We start from the raw sequence: 24,876 nt of genomic DNA, 5'->3' as shown, positions 1-24,876 counted from the left end.
CTTTTATCTCCTCAACTAATCACCGGGGCGGGAAATTTGATTCACAGGAAACATGAGAATAATAATTATCGAAAGGAACCGTTTTTATATTTCTTCCCGGAATTAGAGAATATTTTACCACACAACTGCGAAAGTGATAACTGTTTACGAATTGCGCTTTTATCTACTACAAATTCCGAGGCTATTATTTTTGTAAGATTATTTCTCTTATTTCCTCTCATCCCTTATCTACAGGGCTTCCGTTTGGTCCGTATCAGCTTAGATTTGAATTCAGGCGGTGGCAAACAGGGACCATTATTGAATGCCCTACACACGATTCGAAATTATTCTGCGATTTGTGCCAGTTAACGAAAATGAAAAACGTTTTGATCTACATGATCCTACTTTTGAGTCTCTTGGACGAAACCTTTTCGGGATTGAGCAGGGTACCTCGTAAGTTAACCGTATTTATTTTTTTTTATCGCTTCAGGTAAATATAAACCGAAATAAAAATATATTTATTCGGTACAGGATGTGATTATATTCTACGCTTTATTTTTATCGTATCGCTTTCTAGCAAATGTGAAGTATGTCTCAAAATTTATTATATTAAAAAGAAATTAGTTTATAATAATTTATTTTTTTAGTTATATGTTTCAATTCCATAATTATATTTTTAGTTCCGAACTGTCCCAATTTGTCAATAAAAAATGGAAAAGTGAAGAAACGTCAAAGGGGTAGATTTGTGAAGTTCATTTGTAACCCCGGCTTCTTGTTAGCAGGGGAAAAATTTAGCACGTGTAGTTTTGGAGGAAGATGGGACCCTTTGCCTCCGAAATGTGTTAGTAAGTAGCCAAAAAGTAGAAGATTCAGCAATATTTAAATATTTATCGCCAAAGATTCCAATTTTTTTAATGCGATCGGTTTCCTTAAATTCCTTTTACATTATTCACATTCAATAATGATATACTACATTTAAAATTGTACAGATGTCGCTAGTGTTTCCCTCTAAAAATGTTTGAATTATAGTCATTTTTTGAAGATTTTAATAGCCATTTCCACCAACTTTCGATTAAACAAATTATATTCTTAACTAGAGAACGAATAAGATCCTGAAATGATTTTTCACAACAAAAATTCAGAAGTCAGAAATGAAAGACGTTTGCAACAGCGCAAATTTTAGACAAACTTTCTTGTGGATGCCCTGATTCGTAGAAATTTTGAATTTTTGACAACCTAAAGTTAGGGAGTCCAGAAGAGTAAAGATAGGTGGAAATCAAAAAGGTTACTTAACGTAAGTTATTCTTTCCGTATAGCTAAAACAGTTGGTGGAAACAGCTTAAGCAAATTATTCTTGGCAGTTATAAAAAACCAAATTAATATTTTTATTTTATCTAAATAAGATGGTGTTCATAAAATAATTATTTCTAATCTCTAAATTTTGGCCACGTAATTTTTTACAAGAAGGTGATGATTAAAATATCGACTAACGCCTATAAATATACACAAATAGTGTTATCTTGTAACCACTGGACATCCTGACTTAATTAGATAAAAACGAGTAACTAAAAGATAGGTAGAGATAAGGATTGCATAATAATTTTTGTTGGAAGATACGTTTTAAATTAAAAACCAGGTATGTTGAATAATAAATACGGTTATTACATATTTTGTTCGAAGGACCCACTTGCTTAAACAAAGTGAACCCTCCTGCCAATGGCCTCATTTACCCCACACATAATGGAGCTGTCGCGCATGTTTATTGTAAAGCTGGATATCACATCAATGGGCCTCAGGAGGTGCATTGCGATGGAAGAAAATGGGACAACCAAATGCCTGTATGTCTACGTAAGTATATCTTTCGTACTTCCTAAAACTGCGTTTAAAAAATTTACTATATATTATTCAGTTGCAAATACAAAACCTAAACTGTTCTGCGACTTCGAAACGGAGGACATTTGCGGCTGGAGCCACGACCTCAACCATGATTTTGACTGGCGAAGGGAAAGCTACAAGACTCCAAGTGGTTCGATAGGAACCGGACCCAGTTTTGACCACACTAAAGGACCAGGACGGGACGGTAACTAGTATTTTTATTAAATGCTAATTTCGTTGAATTTGTAAGTGATTTTTGTTTGTAAGCAGGCTACTACATGTACATCGAGTCATCAGGAAGGAACGAAAACGATACGGCCAGACTCATTTCCCCTATTTTCGAAAAAACTGACACCGACACCTGTTTGGAATTTTTCTACCACATGTTCGGAGCTACGACTGGCTCTTTGAGAGTTTATGTCAAAACGGTTGGGGAAAGTTGGGAGTTGGACCCCAACAGTGCTATTTTTTCCAAGAAAGGAAATCAAGGCGACAAGTGGTTCAGGTCGTATCATCCCTTGGGCGTTATATCAGACGAATATCAGGTAAATAAAAAAATGTTTGTTTAATTAATTGATTTAAAAAAAATTTTTCTTAATTCTAGATTATCATAGAAGGTGTCAGGGGTCATTCTTATGTTAGCGACATTGCAATAGATGACGTCAAAGTAATAGAAAATTGTGTTTATGAAGAAATAACGACCACGACGTGAGTAATTTTGTTACGAAAACTGAAAGAAAGAATTGATAGATTTTTTATTGCACTTTTAGGGAAACGGAGCATGGTACGGAAGCATTTTTAACATTAGACTCCTGTGAAAATAAATGTGGACGCACAGATAATGGAAATGAATCTCTTCGCATTACTTGCGACTGCGATGAAGATTGTTACGACAATAACCGATGTTGTCCCGATTACTTTGATTTTTGCGTATCAGGTAAGCATAAAAATGACACGCTTTAAGCTGTTACAATTTTTTTTTTTTTTACTATCAACGTCAAAAACAATTTATTCTTCCACTTCAGTCAATCGAATAAATAAAATTAAAGTTACTCATTTACTTTTTTTTTTTGGTAAATTTATAGTTGTGGTGTCATTTGAATGTATGTCAAGGTGTGGCTATAAAATAATGACTAATTTTTTTTAGCTGTTTACTTGTTGCCTCAGAAATAACTAGCAGGATGAGATATTATTCTGTTTTCTTTTCTCCTCCTACCGTCCCAATTTCAAGGTCATGTGATGTTCATATAAGGCATATCGTGTAGGTATCTGAGCGGTGCTGTACCCTTGTGTTTGATTGGTTTAAAAAATTTAACGTTTCTGACGAAGCATGGGGTTCCCACCCCACTCACCTGACCTAGTCCCGTGTGATTCTTTTCTGTGCTCTTTTCTATTCAATTTGTGAAGAAAAAAGTGTCGAAGCTGATGAACGATCTCTTAGAAAAAGACCTGCTGCATTGCTTCCAAAGTGGAAGACACCTATTTGGTAGTGAGAGATTGGGTTAGGGATTACATTGAAGGGGATAACAAGTCTATTAAGTAATTTGAGTATGTTCGTGAGTGAGGTGGTTGATGATGTTCCAACCAAATGTCCAAGAGTTGCTTTGTGGCATTGGCTGTGTGGGGACCTGTACTGTCGTGCAACAAGCACACTCTCTTCAGTAACATTTCCCTTCTTTTGTTATGTATCGCTCTCCGTAGTGTTTTCAGGGCTTCACAGTACCGCGCAACATTAATTGTTTCTAAATGCGGCAAAGAGTCAATGGGGAGAATCCCTTTACGGTCCCAAAACACAGTTGCCATGACTTTTCAGGCTGATACAACCGTTGTGAATTGTTTTCCCAATCGTAATGACGTACGTTGCCACTGCATTGATTGTATTTTCGTCTCAGGAGTGTATGTAGTGAGCCGCTCACATTTCATTGTATTTCAACAAGCCATTGCAACAAAAGGTTCTCAACTGACAACAAAAACCACAGAGTATGAGTCTCAGTACTCTTACTTTGTGGATATGGCTCCTATATTGTAAAAATCACAATTATTTTGTAAATGTTACTTTAAAATCAGTGACTTTGGTAGTAAAACAAGAAATTATTTATGCTATTTATATCTGTTCATAAATTCGTCATGAATGTAGAAAAGTAGTACTTTAGAAGCTTGTTGCGCATACAATTATTTGCAGGGTTTGTTACAGGAACGACTGACGACTATCTATCAACCACGGACATGCCGAATGAAGTAATCGTGACGACTTTGCAGGCTTCTCGTGCTTCAACGGAGGCTCCAATCATGCCTGCCAAAAATCGACCTACTACGAGTGTACCTGAAATAAGTATCTCGACCACATCCACCACCAGGACAAAACCTACTACCACTAGGGCTACTACAACCACTACTAAAGCACCAACTCGTCCGCATTGGCAATCAACAGTGAAGACAACCATTGCACCAAAAACCACAAAGAAAATAATCAACGTTACTCGTCCAATGCTACATTTTCTAACCCAGCCAACCCAGCCTGTGATCGTGCAAAAGGTCGTACCCTCTATCCCAGTAAAACCAAGGAACAGAACGCAGATAATCAACATAAAACCGAATAAAGTGGATAACACTAAAGAGGTCAACAGTAACGACGTCCTGGATGTGCCGCTTCAGACAAACAGCGATGAGGAACTGTTGCTGACGTCACCTTTCCCCGACAAGACCGTGAAGGTGAGTTGGCCACCTCGAGATCCCCAAGACCCCCTCGATTCGCCTTTCTTAGGGAATTTCAGCGAAAAAGACAAATTTCTGAGCATGAGACCACCTGCTTCGACTGCTGGATACAACGTGGTGTTAGTCGTCATCAGTGTGGTAGGCCTTACAATTCTGACCACCGTTATTGCCGTTATTCTAGTTAGGAGGTTCAGGAACAGGCACAGACGGATGGCATCTTGCAATGGGGACAGTCAGAGCGACGTCAGGTTCTTGACAAGCGATGAAGTGCTGGATTTTTCTTTGGATAAGAATTACGATAGCTTGTGATTTTTCATTGCCAAAGTAGATGTAAGTTAGGCGATAAGAAGGAAATATTGTACAATTTAGTGCCAAGTTCATGTTTTTGCACACGTTTTTAATAAATATTTAAGTAGATTTCATTATTTCTTTCAAAACGGAGTGATATTTAACTCAGAAAAAATATATATATTTGACATATTGAAAAACTAAAACAATTTTGTTGACAAAAAAAATTATATTTTGTTTGAATTATTCAGGGTGTAACTTTGAATAAAGATCGTATTGATATGGAGGCTACTTTTGATCTTCATAAACACAAGTTTGTTTTCTCAAATTCCATCTTGAAAAAGTTTTTTTAACTACTTTTTTGTGATTTATCCATCAAATCTGATCTTTATTGATTCATATAAATGTTATTTCATAATATCACATAGAGATTTAACAATGAAGACACACAAACACACCATACGAAAAACTAATTCTTCACATAGAAAGTTACGAAATTGACTAGTGCATTATAAACATAAACCCGTTATAAAACGATAAACATCACGTCAGCTTAATTAATTCAAGCCTTGAATTAACACAGTTACTACTACGAACACGAACTGTGATTAGTGCGATTTAGCAGACGATAAAGTAATGAACACACTGTATATATTACTAAATAGAACTCTGCGCTGTGGTTTATTTCGTTGTTGAGTTCTGGCACTGCCGGTTAGATGGCGCCAGGTGCGCCAATTTAAAAAAAATTTGGACTTGACATTTGACGTTGAGTATTACGTCATATGGTCAATATGGACGACGTGTAAGTTTAAAGTTTATCCGTTTACAACAATAGTACAGCAGTAATTGTTAAAAATGGGTGATAGTGTTAATTCCAAGTCGAATTCCTCGCAAAATGATCCGGTGATGAAGGGGTGGCTCTTCAAATGGACGAATTACCTGAAAGGTTACCAGAGGAGGTGGTTCGTTCTCCAAAATGGGCATCTGTCTTACTACAGGTTTGTTTATTGCTTTATTATTGAAAAAAAGTAACATTGTGTTCATGTAGATTGCTTAGATCTCGACCATCACGTCAGTTAGGAACTAATTTTTGCGGTAGTAGGCTCAATTTTAGATACATTAATAGTTATAGAAATATATATTATTGTTAACTAATGCATAACATATACTTATTGTATATATCTTTGGGTGCTGTGAAAGCACTATGTAGCGTGATTTTACGTGGATCTGGTAGCTTGTGACAAGAATACAATCTTAAAATAGTATATAGCTCCGGCTGCATTTCTTATTTTACAAATTTTGGCATACATATAATATACAAGAACCATTGTACCAAGTCTGTACAAGTGGCATCTTCCGTAATACGCTTTACTACAAACAGAACCTCTGATTGCCTTGTATTTTTGAATCGCCTCATTACATACATAGTTAAATAAAAAGCCATTGCTTTGAAGAGTTGTAAAGATATGACCCAAGTATTAATCTGGATATATCTAATCTCATACAAGCTAGATAAATTTGCACTTTTGATGCCACCCTATATGACAAAAAAATAATTTAATTTCGCAGATAACGTAAGTACACGTATCGCCAGTTGTCGTTGACACCTTTTCATTATCACCATCACTGTTTTGAAGTTTTATTTCTGTTGTAACGATAATTACTTACAAGCATTTGCACTTCTATAAAAACATGCTAATGATGTAAATAATAAGTAATAACCCAGTTTATAGATATTAAATTCTAAATCAGACTTGTTTTTACCGGTTCTCTTTGAAATTTCCAAAACTCAGAACTACTAAAATGTAATATTTATACTTAAAAAAATGAAATCACGAATTTATATAAAAGACAAAAAAATATATGAATTTATTACCCACAGTTTTCACACCGCAAATCATAACATAAATAATGACTACTGTATTATTTAGCTTATAAAACTAGTGTTATTATATCCGCTAAACATACATGTAAATATACAGTGTGGTCCTCTAAGAACAGAATACATTTTTTTGGGGGCGCAAAATTCGGGTGATTAATTTTTTTTTGTATTCTAGATGTACCTACTGAACAATGATAATCCATGGCCTGTTGTTATTTTTTAACTATCTTTGAGAAAATTGCTTTAGGATTTTTTTATAAAAAATCTGGCTTAATCAGTGCCATTAAAAACCCTTTTATCGTCAGTTCATAATGGAGAAATTTTTTTTATACGGGCTTAAAACTTTTGTGAAGTTTCCATTTCAGTAAAAAAAATCTAGAAGGCTTTGATTTAAAAACGCCATACACAAAATGATTAATATAATCGGTAAAAGTGAGCTTACCCACAAAATATACAAGTCCTTGTGGGTACTTAATTTTGTGGGTATAAGTTATTATCTTATATTTGATGATGCAGTCTTGAAGACAAATAACAAATACTCACAATCAGAAACAATATAAATAAATTAATAAAAAAATAAGAATAATATGGGACCCAAATTGGGAATTGGGAAATTGTGGAACATTTTCTATGGCGAAATGTAGGAAAAAACGACCTCGAAATTTTGATATCTGACCATCAATTGTCTGTCGCTTAAGTTTAATTGACGCCTCTAAAAAATTTCTAATTTCAAAAGGAGTATGTTATGGTCAATTTGGTCAAATAATGTCTACCTTTCTATTCTTGAATACCTCGAAAAACATATTCATTTGCCGGAAACCATTTTGACGTGACGGAATAAATTTTCTTTCGAAATAGTGAATTCTGCTATAGTTTCAAAAATGTTTGAGAAATTACACAATAAAAAAATGCTTCTATACTTGAATATACATACATATAATTATTATGATTTCCCTTTTTCCGTATAGGACGAATGTCTTCTTCCAGTAAGATGTCAAGACAGAATGTAAGACACGATTAACTTTTAGATCGTTTAACATTTTGTAGAACATCTTCATTATGTGATATTTTGTAACAAATAACAAATGTGCTGATAAATTACTAGATATTCAATAAAAACACTCATGAGTCAAATAGTTGCGATTATATGGACACACTGTTGAAATAATCACCAAAACCATTAACATACCTGTGAAGGATTTGAATACAATACAACAATACAGAAGGTATTCCTTTCATTCTTTTTGAATGAAGAATGAAGTTCAAAATTTTTTTGGTATTGCTAGATAATAATCGCTCAGAATCGTTTATAAAAGGTCTATAGGCCTCAGTAATAAGTCGTTTGGATACTTTGATAAATATAAGAGAACAGTTTTATGTTCTTGTTCATGTTCATATACATAGGATTTCAGTCTGATGGAAATAATAACTCTCCTGTGAACCAAAGAGGATAATAATGATAGCGATAAATGTATGAAAACGTATACTTTGGCGATAACATATTAGTTTATACATGTTTACAAAAGGTTCCCCTTTATTTTCAGGGGTACATTCGTCCATCAAAACAAAAATTAAAAACCCTGTCGTTTATCTCCGCACTGCGCCCGTCGAATAAAATAAATCATTTCGGCCCCGTGAATCAAGAGCGCCCCGACAAATGTGTGCCCGACAATTTTCGACCTCGTTTCCAGCCGGATCGATTGCTAGCGTGACCCCCGGGGCGTACGTATCCTATTTGCTTGGTTTTGTTGCGGCATGTGCTGACAAAAAGATAAGGGGGCTTTAATAATTTCTGAAATTCCCTAACGACGTTGTTCGGGGCTCTAATTATTAGGGGGATGAGCACAGGGCCGGGGTTCACATGATTCCGTAGCTGAATCCAGGAGTCATCTTAGAAGAGGTGCTCGGTGCTCTCCTCTATGTATCTTTCTGCCACAAACGCACTTTGCTGTTTCTTCCCATTGTATTTATATCAACGGACTGAACGGTACATCGACCATTTCTACAGTATTATCGTCTTTCATCACATTCCCTTATCGTTTCGGAGTTTCGGACCCCACGTTAGGCGCTATGTCGCTGTCCACCATCATTCTCTCGGGAATTACCTCCAATCTGGTGAGAATCAGAATTTTTTCCTTTTACCTTTTAGCTTCGTGTGTATTATCTGATGCCTGTTGAGTATTTGATTCGTAATTAGTTGTATATAATTTGAAAGACTAGTACTACACGTACTGCTCTGGTATCCATCTCTGGTTATTGAACGACGAAGTACCAGGGTCGACGATCGATCACAGTTATCGATGAGTCCGCAGAGGGCTTGTAGACAGTTGGCCTCTTCGAATTTTACCCATCTTTGGATTGCTGTACTTTTTTATTTTTGCATTTTACGGAAAAAAAACACATTTGATGAAAAGTTTTGCTTGTATTTAAAATGAGGTTGCCATGGAGAAAGATTACATTTTATGTACGGGGCCTCCAGAAAATTAAAAGTTATGAAAATGCGGTAAGAGTAAACTACCTTTAATTTTACTTTTCGAAAAAGTGGCAGTAGGAAAAGTTATTCAGAATTAAAGTTAGGAAAGAATGCCTAATTGTGGCAAAATTGGCCCACAGTAATTATTTAAAGTACTAGTTTTAGTTACTGGTATTTTAACTAGTAAACATATACCTGTCCTCTACAGGGTTAGTCATAAGTATGGAAACCCCCAAAAATCTCAGCGGGAAAGCATTTTTGGGATGAACAAAAGTCTCAACATTTTTCACGACGCATACGATGGTAACTTTGACCTTGAGGTCAAGATTTAAGGTTATATCAAGGTCAAGTCGTTTTTTTAAAATGGTGACCCCTCTTTTCGACCCTGGAAAAGGAAAGAGCAGAAAATTCTGCATCCGAATAAGACATTGACCGTTACCTCAAGGTCAGTTCAAGGCCAAATGTTCATTTTTACTGTAATTTTTTATTTTTAACTACTGAATCAGAGGGAGTGACAGTCTTTGAGTAGATACCTGATGATACTCCCTAGTGACCTTGATCTTGAGATCCAGGTCGAATGAACATGTCACGATCATATCGGTTTTTGGAGTAGCGACCCGTTATTTCGCCGATAGAAATAAGAGAGCGTAGAATCCTACATGTTATTATGATCTTAAACGTGACCTTAAGGTCAATGGTCAAGGGCAGGTAGAGGTGATTATTCCAGTTGTCATTTTTTATTTTCGACGATGGAATAAAAGGGACTCACAATTTTTTAGTGATATCAAGATCAAGGCCACTAAGGAGTACCATCGCGTATCTACTCAAAGTCTATCACTCCCTCTGATTTCGTAGTTAAAAATAAAAAATTACAGCAAAAATCAACATTTGACCTTGAACTCACCTTGACCATTGACCTTGAGGTCACGGTCAATGTCACATTTGGATGCAGAATTTTCTGCTCTATGCATTTCCGAGGTTGAAAAGGATGGTCGCCATTTAAAAAAACAGACTTGATCTTGATATGACCTTGATGCGGAGTGAAAAATACTGAGACTTTTGCCCTCACCTTTTATCCCAAAATTGCTTTTCGGCTTCGATTTGTGGGGGTTTCCATACTTTTGACTAACCCTGCATATCGCCTGCAGTAAGCTAACATTATGGTTTATCTCTCTAAGGTATGTCAATTTCCATTGAATAAATATTGCAGTATAATGAAGAACTTGACTTAATTTTCTATAGCTTTAGTTGCATTATCTCTAATGTTTTTGGTGTAGCCATTTTATAAAATAACCGGCACACAGTGGACTATAATCAATAAATGTCAAAGTATTTAACAATTACTAAATAAATGATTTAAAATTATTTTTCTTTAGAAAAAAACCTGTTTTCATGAAAAATAAAATCTAGTCTGCACCACAGGCCTTATTGAATTATATTGCCCTCGGTAGACATTCATCCCTAGAACTAAACTAACGTCGATCTCAGGACAGTGTAATCCTTACAGCCAGACAAAGGACAATCGTTTAGGTTCAGCTTAATTTCTTAAACTTTATGCAATGTTTGGTTTTGCAATAACAGAAATTCATATTATTTTGAACTAAACGTTTTTAAAATTTGTTTTTGTAATTATACTTCACTTTAAAAGCTAATTAAAATCAATCGAAACTTGATTGGGATTAGCTGAATACCTTTTAAGGTGAATTAGAAATTCATATGTTTTGAGAATAAAACTAATAGCAGCCAATTTACTTTAATATATTTAATAAGAGTCTTTGTAGACATGTGTGTTGCCTTGCTGATCACGCACTGGAAGCAATTTGCTGGAACTTTTAAACGGTTGTTTGAAATAGCGATTTCCTATTTCAAAATGCGTTCTTTCTATATACCCCGTGATCGGATTTGAAAATATGTAATTGCCTCATTTCCTTCCAGTTAAGGATATAATAACAAATGTTCCTTTCAAGGTAGGCTTTAAAAGTTATCTTAAATAATAGTTGATTTACAAACGGCAATGTATTAACTTTACCAGTGTATCGACTAGTTTTTGGTAAATTTTGGGACACTTAAGTGATACGAAAAATACAAATAGGTCACCTTCTTTCTATTGTGGCATGGCCTGTCTATTGTGTCGTATACCTGATAGCAAAACGAGTGAGTACACCTTTATTGCTCATGCCTTGGGAAAACTACACGAATTTCGACTTTGTCTAAAGTACAACTTTTTGAACATCGTATTATCTTTTTATAGTGTATTTTTAACGCGCCCTTGAAATAATTTTATACACACTTCGCTCTTCGCTTCAAAATTATTGTACCAGTAAAAATAAAACCCAATTTCATAGTTGATTTTTTTCAGTTACGATTCAGATAAGATTCAGCGTATACAGGATGCAACAGAAAATAAGGGTGCACCAGCCGAAATAACGATGTCTACTTGAATTGAATTGTAGTCCTATATTTTCTGAACATTTTTTTTCCTTTACTTTGTTACCTTTAGGATAATTCACAAACATGATATTCAACCCCGTGATCTATTTGTACAATTCTGTCTAAAAAAATGGTACAGTTTTGGGAAATTTTGTTACGATATCAAAGAAATATATAAAAAATCAATAAATTGTTGTGTTCGGAAGATATAAACCAAACTATTGTTTTATTTTTTTTTAGAACTTTTTTTTGGAACCACATTTTTCTGATATATACAGGATGCCCCGATATTGCGTGTACATGGAGCTACTACAGTTTCTTGCGATCATAATAAGCGGATTTAACTAAACTTGCCTTTATCCTATCCGCAAATATCTGAGAAAATCGAGACTGTAACCCTACAAATCAGTGAAATGAGAATTTGACTTTTTATAATATGGTGCAAAAAAATATAGGGTGTTCCATTTGAATTTAAAAAGTTTTGTCGGTTTTAAGTTTTCAAAATGTAACGTAAAGAATGGTTCACTTGGTATAATGTTCTTCAGGTGATTTTGATATTGGACGGTGGTGCATCTTATGTTCTTTGTGTATTCCTAAAAGTAAGTGCAAGTTTCCAGAACAAGGAAAATATAAGGAATTTTCGAAACGCTTGCTCTGTCAAAAATAAAATGTCGATTATCTCGAAAAAGGTTAGAGTTAAGTACAAGGAGCTTTAACATTTTTGACTTATTTTTAATTTATTTTGTCAATAATGCAATAATATGTATATAGGGTGCTCTATTTAAAATAAGCAAGTAGATGACAACTTCCGGTATATCCGGAATTGCTACAAGAATGGTATTATGACATTTAAATATAACGCCCCCGAAAACCTCAAGCCCCAAATTTTCACAACTCAAATCGAAGTAGTCTCTGAAATATTCTAATAACGTAAAACAGCCTGTATATCCTGAAAACTAAAATTTCAACGAAAATGACTGTCTCTGCATCTTAACTGAGAAACAGACCTAGAATTGGGGCCCATTTTATCGTTAATTTTGATGGGAAATGTGTAAACAATGACTATGAGGTACCAATTTATAAATATTTATGTATGTGTAACAGAGTATTTATAATTTAAAAATATACATTAAACGTTTTTTTTTATTTTTATAGTTTGCCACTTCCAAAGTACATTCTCTCATCCAAATAGGCTGTGCATGTCCTTCATACTTAGCAGTAGGAACTAATGTAGCTATTTTGGTGCAATTTTTCATCCTCACATACCACCCACACAGAGACAGTTTATGTAAATTAAAAGTTTATATTGTTGTGCAGGGCCGAAAACAACGGAGGTGTGCCCACACTGACAATTCGGAGACGTAGGAGATTCAGGCAGGGGTGAGTATCTTTGGGGGGAAGTTGGCCCTGCACAACATTATAGGTTAGGGTTTGGCAGTTTTTGTGGTGTGTCGGAATCCCGTTGTTTGTTTTTAACGAACTGGTCTTCTAACCCGTTTTTTTGTATGAGGTGTTGGTTTAACAGAGGTTGCCTTGACTAAACAAAACACGGCGCATGACGTCACGTACTGAGGCAAACGTCACAGATATGTGGGATGCGCAGTCACCTGATTTTTAATCAGTTGAAGTTTTTTTAACTTTTAAGGTTTAAAACTTAAATTAAAGTAATTAGGTTGCCGATATATGAAATACAAATAGGCGACCTTTCCGGTGAATAAGGCCGGCTCTGTTTACCGGAATAGTAAATAGTAATTCGGTTAATTACCGATTCCGATGTTTTTTACATTTAATGGTAAGGTACAAACGAAGTCGACCTTGGATTTGCTTTAATTGCGTACCATATTACTCGGTAGCTTATCTAGAAAATATCGTGTACAGTGTGATGCCTATTTAAACGTTTCAATTGATGAACCAAGTTTATGGTGATGATTGTTGATCCCATGGTAAAGTTCATGGGTGGTATAGTATTTCCGAAGTCAGTTGAACGTGTATAAAAACGCCTAGCAATAAAATTTAATGAGTTTCATAGGCGTCCCTAAAAAAATTTTCTGCGAAAGGTAAAAAATTATAATAATTTGTACATAATATGTAGAAAATTTCTATTATATGTATGTTCATTTGATTTTAATTATTTATGTCCTCAAACAATTTTATTACCTATAGTATATCGTTTTGTTCCGTTTCAAAAGGTCTCTCCAAAATGCCATGTTGTAATAATATTAGTAAACAAAATATCCCCCTTATTTCTCCCTTTCGCAATTATTGTAATATGAATGATTAATAGAAGATGCATATAATAAATTAAAATTACCTGAATGACACCAAATTCCGCATTGCTGCACTGCACTGCTAGGCCATTTGTTGACATCTGAATTTATGGTCAAATCACCCAGTGCGGCTATGTTTGTGCCACGTTTGCCCGCGGGCTCATTCTCCAACGTGCGCGAGAGAAGATAGAGCTAATTCGGGCTAATGCTTCGTTCACAGAACTTCGACTGTAGCGCCCTACAATTAATTCAACCAGTCAGCTAGCTATACTCGATTCCTTACCCCTTTTTCTGTTGGGTCTTATTCCCATTTGAAGTTAAAATGGTTTTAACTACATTTATGTGTGGCGGCTACACTTTGTGAAAGTATAGTTGTTAAAAATTTTGAAAAAACCAAGTAACAAAATTGCTAAAATACATATATATTTATTGATAATTTTGTCAATATTCTTTGTATTAACTCGAACTGAATTAAATTCTCTTCTTTTAACAATACGTATTTGTACGACTAATTCCAGTATAATACTTGAATTGTTTTCGCTGTCATATTCCAAATAGTTTTTATAATGCCTTTTTATGTATTTCTACATTTATTTTTCTCATATCGTAAGCTCGATCAGTTAAAATTACTGCAAGCTCTTCCGACGTAGTTGCATTTTAAACTATGTATAACTATATCGATGCTTTTTCTTTCAGCATTATTTAAACATTTTACTGAAGGATATTATAAACACAATTCAGTTGAAATTGTTTATTTACTTAAGGCTTTTTTTCGCGGCTGAATATTGGTGAATATCTGAATTGTAGTTACTATTTCTATCTGAGGCAAAATTTTGACGTTAACATGACATCTTATTTTGAGGCTGGGAAAATAATATAATCTAATAAGTTATCATCAGAGACAACTCTACTTGGACATTATTTTCATAAAGATGTGAAAAGTATAATATTAGTACCATCATAACCTCTTTCCTACCTATGAAATTTAATTTTTTCTCCACTTAAACGTCTCTTTACGCAATTGATCGCTGAACACGATTGCACCATATTTAATTTTCACAAATATTTCACTTACACTAAATAAAAATTTAAGAAATCTTTTATATGATTTTTACTCTTAAGGTTTGTTTATGGTTTCTTGTACCGGTACCATTATTTGTTTTACCGGTATTTGCCTGCACCAGCTTCATCTGCCTTGCACACATCAGCCCGATTGACCTCTCTTTCTAGGGCCAGTCCATAGTTCTAGGATCATATTCGATGCAAAGTAGAGCAAAAAGTTGTCGGTCTTTTATCAAAGGAAAATCGTGTCATCATTTTTAGGAGGCGTAAGATGAACTATTTCAAATTTAAAATGAAATTGAATATAAAATCTGAAATACCGCTGCATACGCACTGTGTTCTGGTAGTAGCTGTAGTCACCCAGGTGCAACGAGTGTACGAAGTGGTCGGTTATACGTCAAATACTAACCTGCTGGCGAGCTTGATCGTAAAACAGAGAGCGCCTCCCAAAAAACAAGTAAACAACAGTGGCGCGCACAGAGGTAAAATGTAGTACATATGTGGAATTTAAAAAACAAATTGGATTTACAATAAATTACATTTAAAATAAATAGTTTATGAGAATAAAGGAATTTTTGTAGGAACAAGGGTGCCATACGTGAACTGATCCATTCGTCACTTCATAATGTATAAAGAAATTATTCAATTTCTAAAACATTTAAAAGCGTACTGCATTGGTTCCCTTGACAGGCAATGATTTATTACTTTGCATCGAATCTGATCCTACTATAGGTCTACTAGGTCTATGGCGGTGGAAGGCGCCAGACGAGCCAAAACCCAAAATATCGTTTGGAGAAGTCAAAAGGGAAGACAATGTTGATTTGGTTTTTCAATTCCAAGGGCATTGTCAGTACCAAAGAGTTTGCTCCACCGGGCCAAACTATTAATGCACAATAATATCCTGACATTTTGAAGCGTTTGGTGCATCGTATTCGGTCAAAATATCACGCAGAATTAAGTTGGACAAAAAACTTTTAAAAAAAAAGTCTTGTGTACTTTGGAACGCACCTTGTATATGTCATTTTGTCTCTTTCAAATATTTTAGCAACACAAGAGTAAAGAAGTACAGCGGATAAATTTTAAAAATTGCTAAAAATACGCGTACATAACATTTGAATTTCAAAAGCTCGTTTGTCATAATTTACCTTCTATATCATAAAGCAGCAAAATTGGAAAATGATTAAATTAAGAACTACGTTTATGCGGGATTTATCTGCCCCGCCCACATCACGAAACGCTGTGCACGAACGCGCTACTGTTTGTTTTTTTTTATCGGTACGTTCGCCGGGGATGGAAACTGATGCATCTCTGGTTGTCTAAATTATACCGAAAAATGGTAGAAAACAGCCCTTTTTTTTATTCCAATATATCTTTTTAAAGCAATGGAAGAAAGTAGTAAAATTTCATATCACATTTGGCAAAGTATAAATGAAGACAGTAAAGCAAAAATTAATTGGGATAGGTAAATAATTCGTGAGAAATTAATTTCTAAATATGAAGGTTTTTTGGACTTTTACAAAGAAACGATTATTTCTTCATAGTATTATAGAATTATGCAATTTTTTATATAGTTGTCTTTAAATAAATAAACTGATTAGACTTTATTTCATAGTTTGTTCATCACTTTATTATTTAAAAAGTTATATTGGAATAAAATTATTAAAAAATATTCATTCATGAATAGCATTATCTCCGACTTTTAATTCGCTTGATTTGTAATAGATGTCGCACTAGTAAAAATTTATTTATGAATGGACTCGGGTTATTTTTAACGAACAGCTGTTGTATGTGGTTAATTTGGTATAACCTGATTCTGAATTGGTAGTCATGGTTTCTGTTAATTGATACGTAAATATTTAAAGAATGTCATGATCATTTTAGATATATTTTTGTATAAAAGTATATAAGTAACAGTGCAAGTCCATACTATTATATAATTTTAGAAAATATGAAATATAAACAATTTTTAGTTTATTTAAAACCATAATTTATAATTAATATACCTATATTAGTATCTACGGTTAGTGGATAAGAGGGAAAACATTTTTATTTTCTATTCTACTAGAAAAAGTAATTCGTGACAAAAAATATTTTGCTTTTTAATTGAATACGTTTGTCATGAAAAACTGTAATAAATATATATACAGGGTGATCAGAAATTTAACAAAATTAATAACGTTGAAGAATAAACTGCTTTTGTTTTTGATAATATAAAAAAAATGTTAATAAGAAAAGTTGTTCATAACGGAAAGTTACGTTATAATTACGATTTGTGAATAAAGCGGCTTACTTTGGTATAAACAGAAATGGAAAATATTATATTTTTAATAATTAATATTAAGTAATTCTTGATAAAAAAAATTTGCATATTAATATAAATAGAATTTTAATTGTGAATATACATAATAATGAGAAAATATAAAAAATATGTACGATATACTTATTTTGTCCAAAAAATGTGTAAAGAATTATGTACAAAAGGACGATTTGAGTCTAAATTTTTTTTATGAGAAATAGGTAATTCAGTTCACTTCAATTGAAAAAATAGTTGTCTTATAGGTACTTTAATACCTCCAATATAAACAGAAATTCTGTGGAACAGTGTAGTTTAATAAATATGTAAATAAATGAAAGTAATAAAGAAATAAATAGAATAGGTACAGTAGAACAGGAAAAAATTTAAAAATTCATAAAATAAAATTATTTCTTTTTATTAATTTGAGTTTCTATAATATATTCTGGATCCATACATCTTTTTCCCTGTGGAATATTTTTGTATATTATTTCTGGTAGTATACAATTTTTATAAAATTGTTCCAAATTTGTTGCCATTGATTTTTTCCATAATTCTTCATATTTCTTAATTTGTTCTACATAGAGTGGGTTGTTTTCACCACTATAGGTATATTACGAAATAACATATAGACTTCTTCCGGTTCCGTATCTGAAAGTAAGAAAAGAATTTTACCAGATAATATTTGTTATAAACATAGATAATTATACATTTTTACCTATTATGCTTTTGATTTACCATAATGATATATCTAGTCATATATAGGGTGCCACAATAGTGCGATAAAGTTTAGTATAACTGCCTGTAGTAGTGATACGAAAAAAGTTACTTGCTCGGATTCACATTTTATTATTATTTCCATTATTCATTATTTTCAGACCGAATTAAACGTTCAGAAAATCTTGTTTTTGGCCTGAAGATTTTGCCCTATACAACTATAACTGAAAATAATTATAAACTTTGTCACACTATTGGAACAGCCTGTATGTGCATTGCAACGACAATATGTCATATTTATATTACGGCTAAGTAAGCGGAAAGTCCATTGTCGCATATGTAATTTTTATTTTCAAATAATCAAATACAATACCTACATATTTATTTTAATATCTATTATTTACTTGAATTTAGTACTAAGTACAACTATGCCTAGCAAATTGTAATACTTACTCTGTTAATGTTTTTTCCTTCATATAAAAAATAGTAAACTCCACAAATAAAATATTTCGCAGCCACAACGCAACAATAAAAGATAACAGCTCAAAGATCCATACAAGAAATAATTACATTCGCACCTACTCTGGTCCGAATCCATATAAGTACTAAAATGTAGAAAATAATATGAAATAAAACTTTTAGTTGGCTGCAAATATTATAAATTTGTACAACCACTTGCCATCCTCCTTTTTTGTAAATATGTACATAATAATATGTAGAAGATAGAAAATAGAAATATTTTCAGAACAAAAAACCGGCGGCCGCAAATTGGAGTTTTTATTATTTTATTACCCTTCTCTTTTCATATGCAATTATGAGATAGCAAGAGAGTGGGATGGACGTATAGGCCGGACAACTCATTATCGTGCACGTGTGCGTGCACCTGGCATTTTCTCGTTTTTTTTAGGTGTATTTTGCCGGAATTTGAAAGAATGAAATTATCGTACTATTTTTACTATAAACGTATTTCCTGTAGCGACATCTATATGAATATTGTAGTACTTTGTTAGATGAAACGGGACTTCAATTTCCGTTGTTAAACAGCGGTAGAAAAACGATTTTTCAATGCATACTCAGCGCTATCTTTGTAGAAGTTACCACATCGTGGATACTTTGTAAACGGGACACCCTGTATATTACACTCATTTGAATAAAATTTTCTTATAAGCAACCACAATTTATTTTAAAATAGTTAAATATTTCGACGAAGTTACGCAAATGCCTTGTCTTTACCAAAAGGCGAATTACCATAGGAACTGTAGAATACACATACCACTTTGTTTTACCTGGACGCGTGTAATTTTAGAATAGTATTTGTGTGGCAGGTCGTAAACCGGTTAATGTATTCCAATTTGTTCGACGTTCTCCTCTAAATATACCTTTTTTTATGCATTGAGAAATATCCAGAGGTTATTTCTTTGCCTAAGTATGTTAACAGAAGCTATAAAATTATAACTTGATGATTCCAATATACAAGGTGTTTCAGGAGGAGATGTGCATACTTCAGTATACTTCATGTCTGGAAACGCTTCGTTTAGGATATACAGGATGTCAAATTTAGAAAAATTAATTACATTTTCTTTAATAACTCTCGATTACTTTGAGTTAAATTCATGAAATTTTGTATGCGGAGGTTTCTTGGGACGGGAAATTCAAATTTTATGGACGATTGGCTGTATCTCCCAGAGGGCGCCACAAGCGACCATTCCGATCCTTGTAAATCGCTTCAACTTTTTTGTGCCACGGTGTATGTCATTTCGGAATAGAAAAACATTTTCCCTTGTCTTTCCTACTTAAGAAATGTACACCTTATTGAAGTTTCGGTTAAAAAACTCATCTAATGATGATGCATGCAAATTATGTATTAGAGTGAATCGAAAGTTATTGTTGTCAGGTTTTGTACATTTTGTTTAGAGACTTTATTTTTGCAATTCTTACAAAAATTTTGTGAATAGATCAACGCTAATCAACTAGTTCCAATGATGCTTTTTACTGACGAAGTTGATACATAATTAGCACTCTAATAAATAATTTACATGCATCATAATCTTTAGATGAGTTTTTAACGGAAACGGCTGCTCCTAGAGACTTCAATAAGGTGTACATTTCTTAAGCAGAAAAGATAGGGGAAAATATTTTTCTATTCCGAAATGACATACACCGTGGCACAAAAAAGTTGAAACGAATTAAAAGGATCGTAATGGTCGCTTGTGGCGCCCTCTAAGATATACAGCCAATCGTCCATAAAATTTGAATTTCCCGTCCCAAGAAACCTCCGCATACAAAATTTCATGAATTTAACTCAAAGTAGTCGAGTTATTAAAGAAAATGTAATTAATTTTTTTTAATTTGACATCCTGAATATTCTAAACGAAGCATTTCTAGACCTAAGTTCATAGGAAATTTTTTACTTGAAATTGAACGTAAAATAATGAACTGAAGTATGTACATCTCCTCCTGAAACACCCTGTATAACGAATGTTTATATTTTTTTTGTGGTATATAGGATATTCCAAATAAATGAACCTAGTCCATTGTATAGAATAGATGCTCATTTCACGCATAAGAAAATATGAGAATAATATTTTGTTACACATTTTGTTCATCGTTTCTTATGTTTTTATAGATAAAACACATTAAAGCTAATATTAGTTTTCTTATCATATTTTGAAGTGTTAATAATTTTGTGGGGAACATTATCTAAATTCAATTTGGTAAATTTCATTCTTAGCTGTACAGTGTCATTTGTGTAATACTGACAGTAAGTAAAAAAAAAACAAATGAAGATCAAGTAGTCATTAGGCCCTAAAATGCGTATATTTGAATAACTTTAACTACCTTAAAATTGCAAATCCTAAACCTGCTACTAATTTATTTAGGTATATATCAGCCCCGGATCTTCAATTTTTTTAGGCGGGGCAAAAACTGAAAAATGCCGCCCCCGCCCACTTATATTTATTTTTACCTTTATCATCTATATAATTTCAGCTATCAGATGTCCACTAATTGATTGACATTTGGACATAGCCTACATAGGCCTTCCGGAAATAATGCATCCATCGCTGTTCTTTCTGTGTTAAGCCTATTTATTTACAAATATATAGACATGAACGTGTAGGATATATATTTTATACACAGCACAGGATAGGATTTAAAATAAAAATATGTATAATAAAAATAAAAATCAAATATATTATAGCATTTGTGAATTGAAATTACAATTTTACTCTTCCGAGTTTTTTGTTCAGTAAATGATGAGTTGTCCATTCGTCTGTAAAGTGTGAATTTGGCCGCCCTCTGAACTTGCCGCCCGAGGCATAGGCCCCGGCTTGCCCCCTCCCTAGATCCGGGGCTGTGGTATGGTATATATACGAACAATTTTTTTAGTTCAAACCTAATACCCCTGTACCAGACGTATTCCCATCAAACAGTGACACGTTCGTTTCTCAACAATCACTCGTGGATTTTCTGAATCTCAAATGGAACAATTTTGTCGATTAACGAAGATGAAAATGAGTCTCATCGCTGTAGATTATTTTGTTCGAAAAATCAACATCTAATCATTTGTAAGCATGAAGATGCAAATCTTTCGTGACAATACGCTGTAGAGAGCTTCTCAAAATGTCCAATTCTTGACCACGCTACCGAATTGATGTTCCTGGACTCTCAGCAACACTCTCACGGATTGCTTCGATGTGTTGTGTTGAGCGACTTATTGTAGGATGGCCAGAGTGTTTTAGATCACTAATTGATCCAGTCTCCCTGAATTTTTCAATTAATCTCTTCACAGTTGATGAAGTTAACTCACTATTCCGACCATATTTTGTACGAAAATTTCGAACTGTAACTGCCAAACTTTAATTTTTAAATTATTGCTCAACATTGAAAACGCGTTGTTCTTTCGTGTAGCGCTCCATTTTTAATAAACCTGATTCGTTGGCACACATGGCGTAAAGTTGAAATCTTGCCTGAATTTTGGAATACCCGATACAAGCAGTATCTAGTAATAAAATAGCTAGTAATAAATAATTATCTAAATCATTGCTGATTGGAGCAGGTAACCCCTGGAGTAGTTGTTTCCCGGAATATTGTCTATGAGATTAGATTAGACTTAGTATTCAGTCCCAAGATTTTATTACTAAATGTTAACGCATTGAACTTTGACAAAGTTAATTTAATTGAGATAGATATAAATGTGTTTAAGAGTCTTGAGTTCTTATGTTTGAACGAAACAGGTATTAAACCTGAATTACTACAACTTTTAAATATAAGTAACTTTAATTTAATAAGTTTTTATTGCCGACCTAATTTAAAATGTGGTGGTGTTAGTATATGGTCAAAATATACCACAAATATAAAAAGCATAGATCTATGTGATTTTTGTGTAGAGAAAGATATCGAAATTTGTGCTTTGTCTTATAAAACAAATAGCTCTTCAAATATAATCTTAAATTGTTATCGCTCTCCTTCTGGAGATGTCGATGTCTTCTTAAGTACATTAGGAAATGTATTTGATTATTTGTATAAACCGAATATCAATTTTTTTTATGTGGTGATTTTAATTTTGATAAATATATGTCTTAATTTTGTAAAACTGTGTGATCTTTTATCATGCTTTGGTCTTGCTCATATTGTTAATTGGCCTACTAGGGTAACTTCAACCACCTGTACTATAATTGACCAGGTATTTACAAATGTATGTAAAACTGATGTTATTTGTTGTGTTGTTGATAATGTATTATCTGATCACCGTACAGTTTTAATAGATGTAAATTTTGATTGTGATGAATATGTAAATGATAAGATCATTATGAAAAGAAACTTCAGTCATACTAATATTCACAATTTTAAAAGTACTTTAATGAATAATGATTGGTCATATTTAGAAACCTTACCAGATTTCAACGAGGCTTTTCACTATTTCTANTGTTATTACACTGAAAGAAATGGGCTTATTAAACTGTTTATGTAGAATAATATGTATAGCACATATTAAAACTTTAATACAACTTTTATTTAAAAAAATCACTTATCTCCATACTCATTAAACAGAGTTTAATTGAAAGGTGCTTATGTACCTATGAAATAAAGGTTATAATGAATTATTACTTATACATTATTATGTGTTACAGACTTTATGTTCCAATTGTATAGTAGGGAAGATTTGTTGTATAAAGACCAGTATTCGAATTTGTATATAACAATTTTATTAACAGAATTATTCGTTCTTATTCGCCACGATAGCGCAGTCGGTCGAGAGTGCGGTGGCAAGCATTTCTCGGCTAGGCTTCCTACTCTGGTCCGGGTTCGATCCCCGGTGTCGGCACTGGCAATGTCGATGGATAATGGGTGTTTGTCCGCGTTTTTTCAAATGTAGCCCCCTTCCGCACAAGCCTTTGGCTTTTGGATTTGGGGGTTGTCTCATTTCTGTGGTGTGTTTTATGTTTTTTTTTTATAAAGACGTTGTTTCTTCAAGTCAGTCACTAAAAAATTTATTCTTGTTTAAGGATATTAATCCAGATTTTAAAAACTCCTACAAAATTGCTAAAAAAGATCACACTGCTTTATTAAGTAACAAAAAGAAACAATTTTATCAAACCAAAATAATACACTCCGAAAACATGGTGAGAGCCTCTTGGAATGTGGTATCGGAATTAACAAAAAAAAAGAAAGAGCATTCTAATATTTGCATTGATGAAAATGGCACATTGGATGATAACCCATATGAAATAGCTAATAGTTTTAATCAGTTTTTTGTCCAGACTCCTATAAGACTAAGTACTGATACACAATTGCAGTTAGGTTTTGTTAATCAGCACTCAATATATCTGACCATTATACACCAAAGGAACTATCCCTATTATTAAACCGAAAATTGAAAAATAAAAAGTCTTCAGGGGCCTGATGAGATTCCGGACTTCATTTTAAAACAGGTTATTGATATTATTATAGTGCCACTGACGTATTTAGTCAACAAGTCTTTTGAACTTGGTATTCCAAATTTAATAACTAATAAAGTTATTCCCTTATTTAAAAAAAAATTATCCGACCTTAATGGAAAATTATAGACTCGCTGCTGTTCCGTATGGGTTCTCCAAAATATTTGAATATGCATTTTTAGAACGCTTTTTATTATTTGTTAATAAATTTAAAATTTTATCTACGAACCAACATGGATTTTGTGAGAATAGATCGACTTCATCTGCAATGTTATCTCTTTATAATCAAATCATTGAATTTGTTGAAGCCGGCGAATGTCCAGCAGTTATTTTTTTTGATTTGAGCAGAGCCTTTGACTGTGTAAATTATAATTTATTACTATCTATTTTAGAAAAGTATGGCATAAGAGGAACTGCACTTAACTGGGTATCAACATTTCTTCGGGGTCGTCAACAGTATGTGTCTTTAAAGGTCGAATCTAAACAATTTATAGATTTTATGCAATCCTGTTGTTTAAATTCGGATGTAGGTGTACCTCAAGGCTCAATAATAGGACCTGTTTTATTCATTTTATATGTCAACAATCTATCAAGTGTCACAAAACATAGCGCCTATACAGCCTATGCTGATGACATTTCAATGGTTTTATCGTCAAGGGATTCAGAAGCATTGAGTCGTAGAACCGCAGAGGCAGTGGGCAGAGTCTCACAGTACTTTAACAGTATCGATTTGTTTTTTAATTTGGACAAGACTGATATTTTAAGAATACATAATTATCAAAGAATTATCGAAGATCTACATATTAAAGTAAATAATAAAATTGTGACTAATGCACATGACGGTGTACGTTTTCTAGGTGTTTATTTGGATGAATTCTTGAACTTTAAATTACATTGTGATAAACTTATTTCGAAAATGAATTCTCTGAAGTTTCTTTTCTTAAATTTGCGAACGG

General features: G+C 33.3%; 2 protein-coding genes across 7 annotated transcripts in view; both read left to right on the top strand.

The window, feature by feature from the left end:
* Positions 1–113: 113 nt before the first annotated feature.
* Positions 114–4,986, top strand: LOC108904074. 3 transcript variants are annotated; one of them, XM_018706477.2, is made up of 8 exons: positions 114–432; positions 660–824; positions 1,660–1,827; positions 1,889–2,059; positions 2,122–2,399; positions 2,459–2,562; positions 2,625–2,791; positions 4,037–4,986. In XM_018706477.2, exons 1-8 carry the CDS (start codon positions 354–356, stop codon positions 4,876–4,878), a joined length of 1,974 nt encoding a protein of 657 aa, XP_018561993.1. In that variant the 5' UTR covers positions 114–353; the 3' UTR covers positions 4,879–4,986. The 3 variants fall into 3 exon arrangements, with proteins under 3 accessions (XP_018561993.1, XP_018561994.1, XP_018561995.1); XM_018706478.1 differs by having other exon boundaries at positions 116–432; positions 2,125–2,399; XM_018706479.2 differs by having other exon boundaries at positions 117–432; positions 4,049–4,986.
* A 658-nt stretch (positions 4,987–5,644) lies between these two features.
* LOC108904088 (oxysterol-binding protein 1) overlaps positions 5,645–24,876 on the top strand; it is a 47,215-nt gene continuing 27,983 nt past the window's right edge. For 2 of the 4 annotated variants that reach the window (XM_018706499.1, XM_018706498.1), the window contains exons 1-2: positions 5,645–5,855; positions 12,960–13,022. In XM_018706499.1, the coding sequence (XP_018562015.1) occupies positions 5,713–5,855; positions 12,960–13,022 (206 nt within the window). In that variant the 5' untranslated portion in view covers positions 5,645–5,712. The remainder of the gene's footprint in view (positions 5,856–12,959; positions 13,023–24,876) is intronic. The other 2 variants (XM_018706501.1, XM_018706500.1) reach the window with 1 other exon arrangement.

Source organism: Anoplophora glabripennis, unplaced genomic scaffold (genome assembly GCF_000390285.2).
Source record: "Anoplophora glabripennis isolate ALB-LARVAE unplaced genomic scaffold, Agla_2.0 scaffold7, whole genome shotgun sequence".
In the NCBI taxonomy this organism is placed as follows: domain Eukaryota; kingdom Metazoa; phylum Arthropoda; class Insecta; order Coleoptera; family Cerambycidae; genus Anoplophora; species Anoplophora glabripennis.
This window is presented reverse-complemented; position numbering and strand designations above follow the sequence as displayed.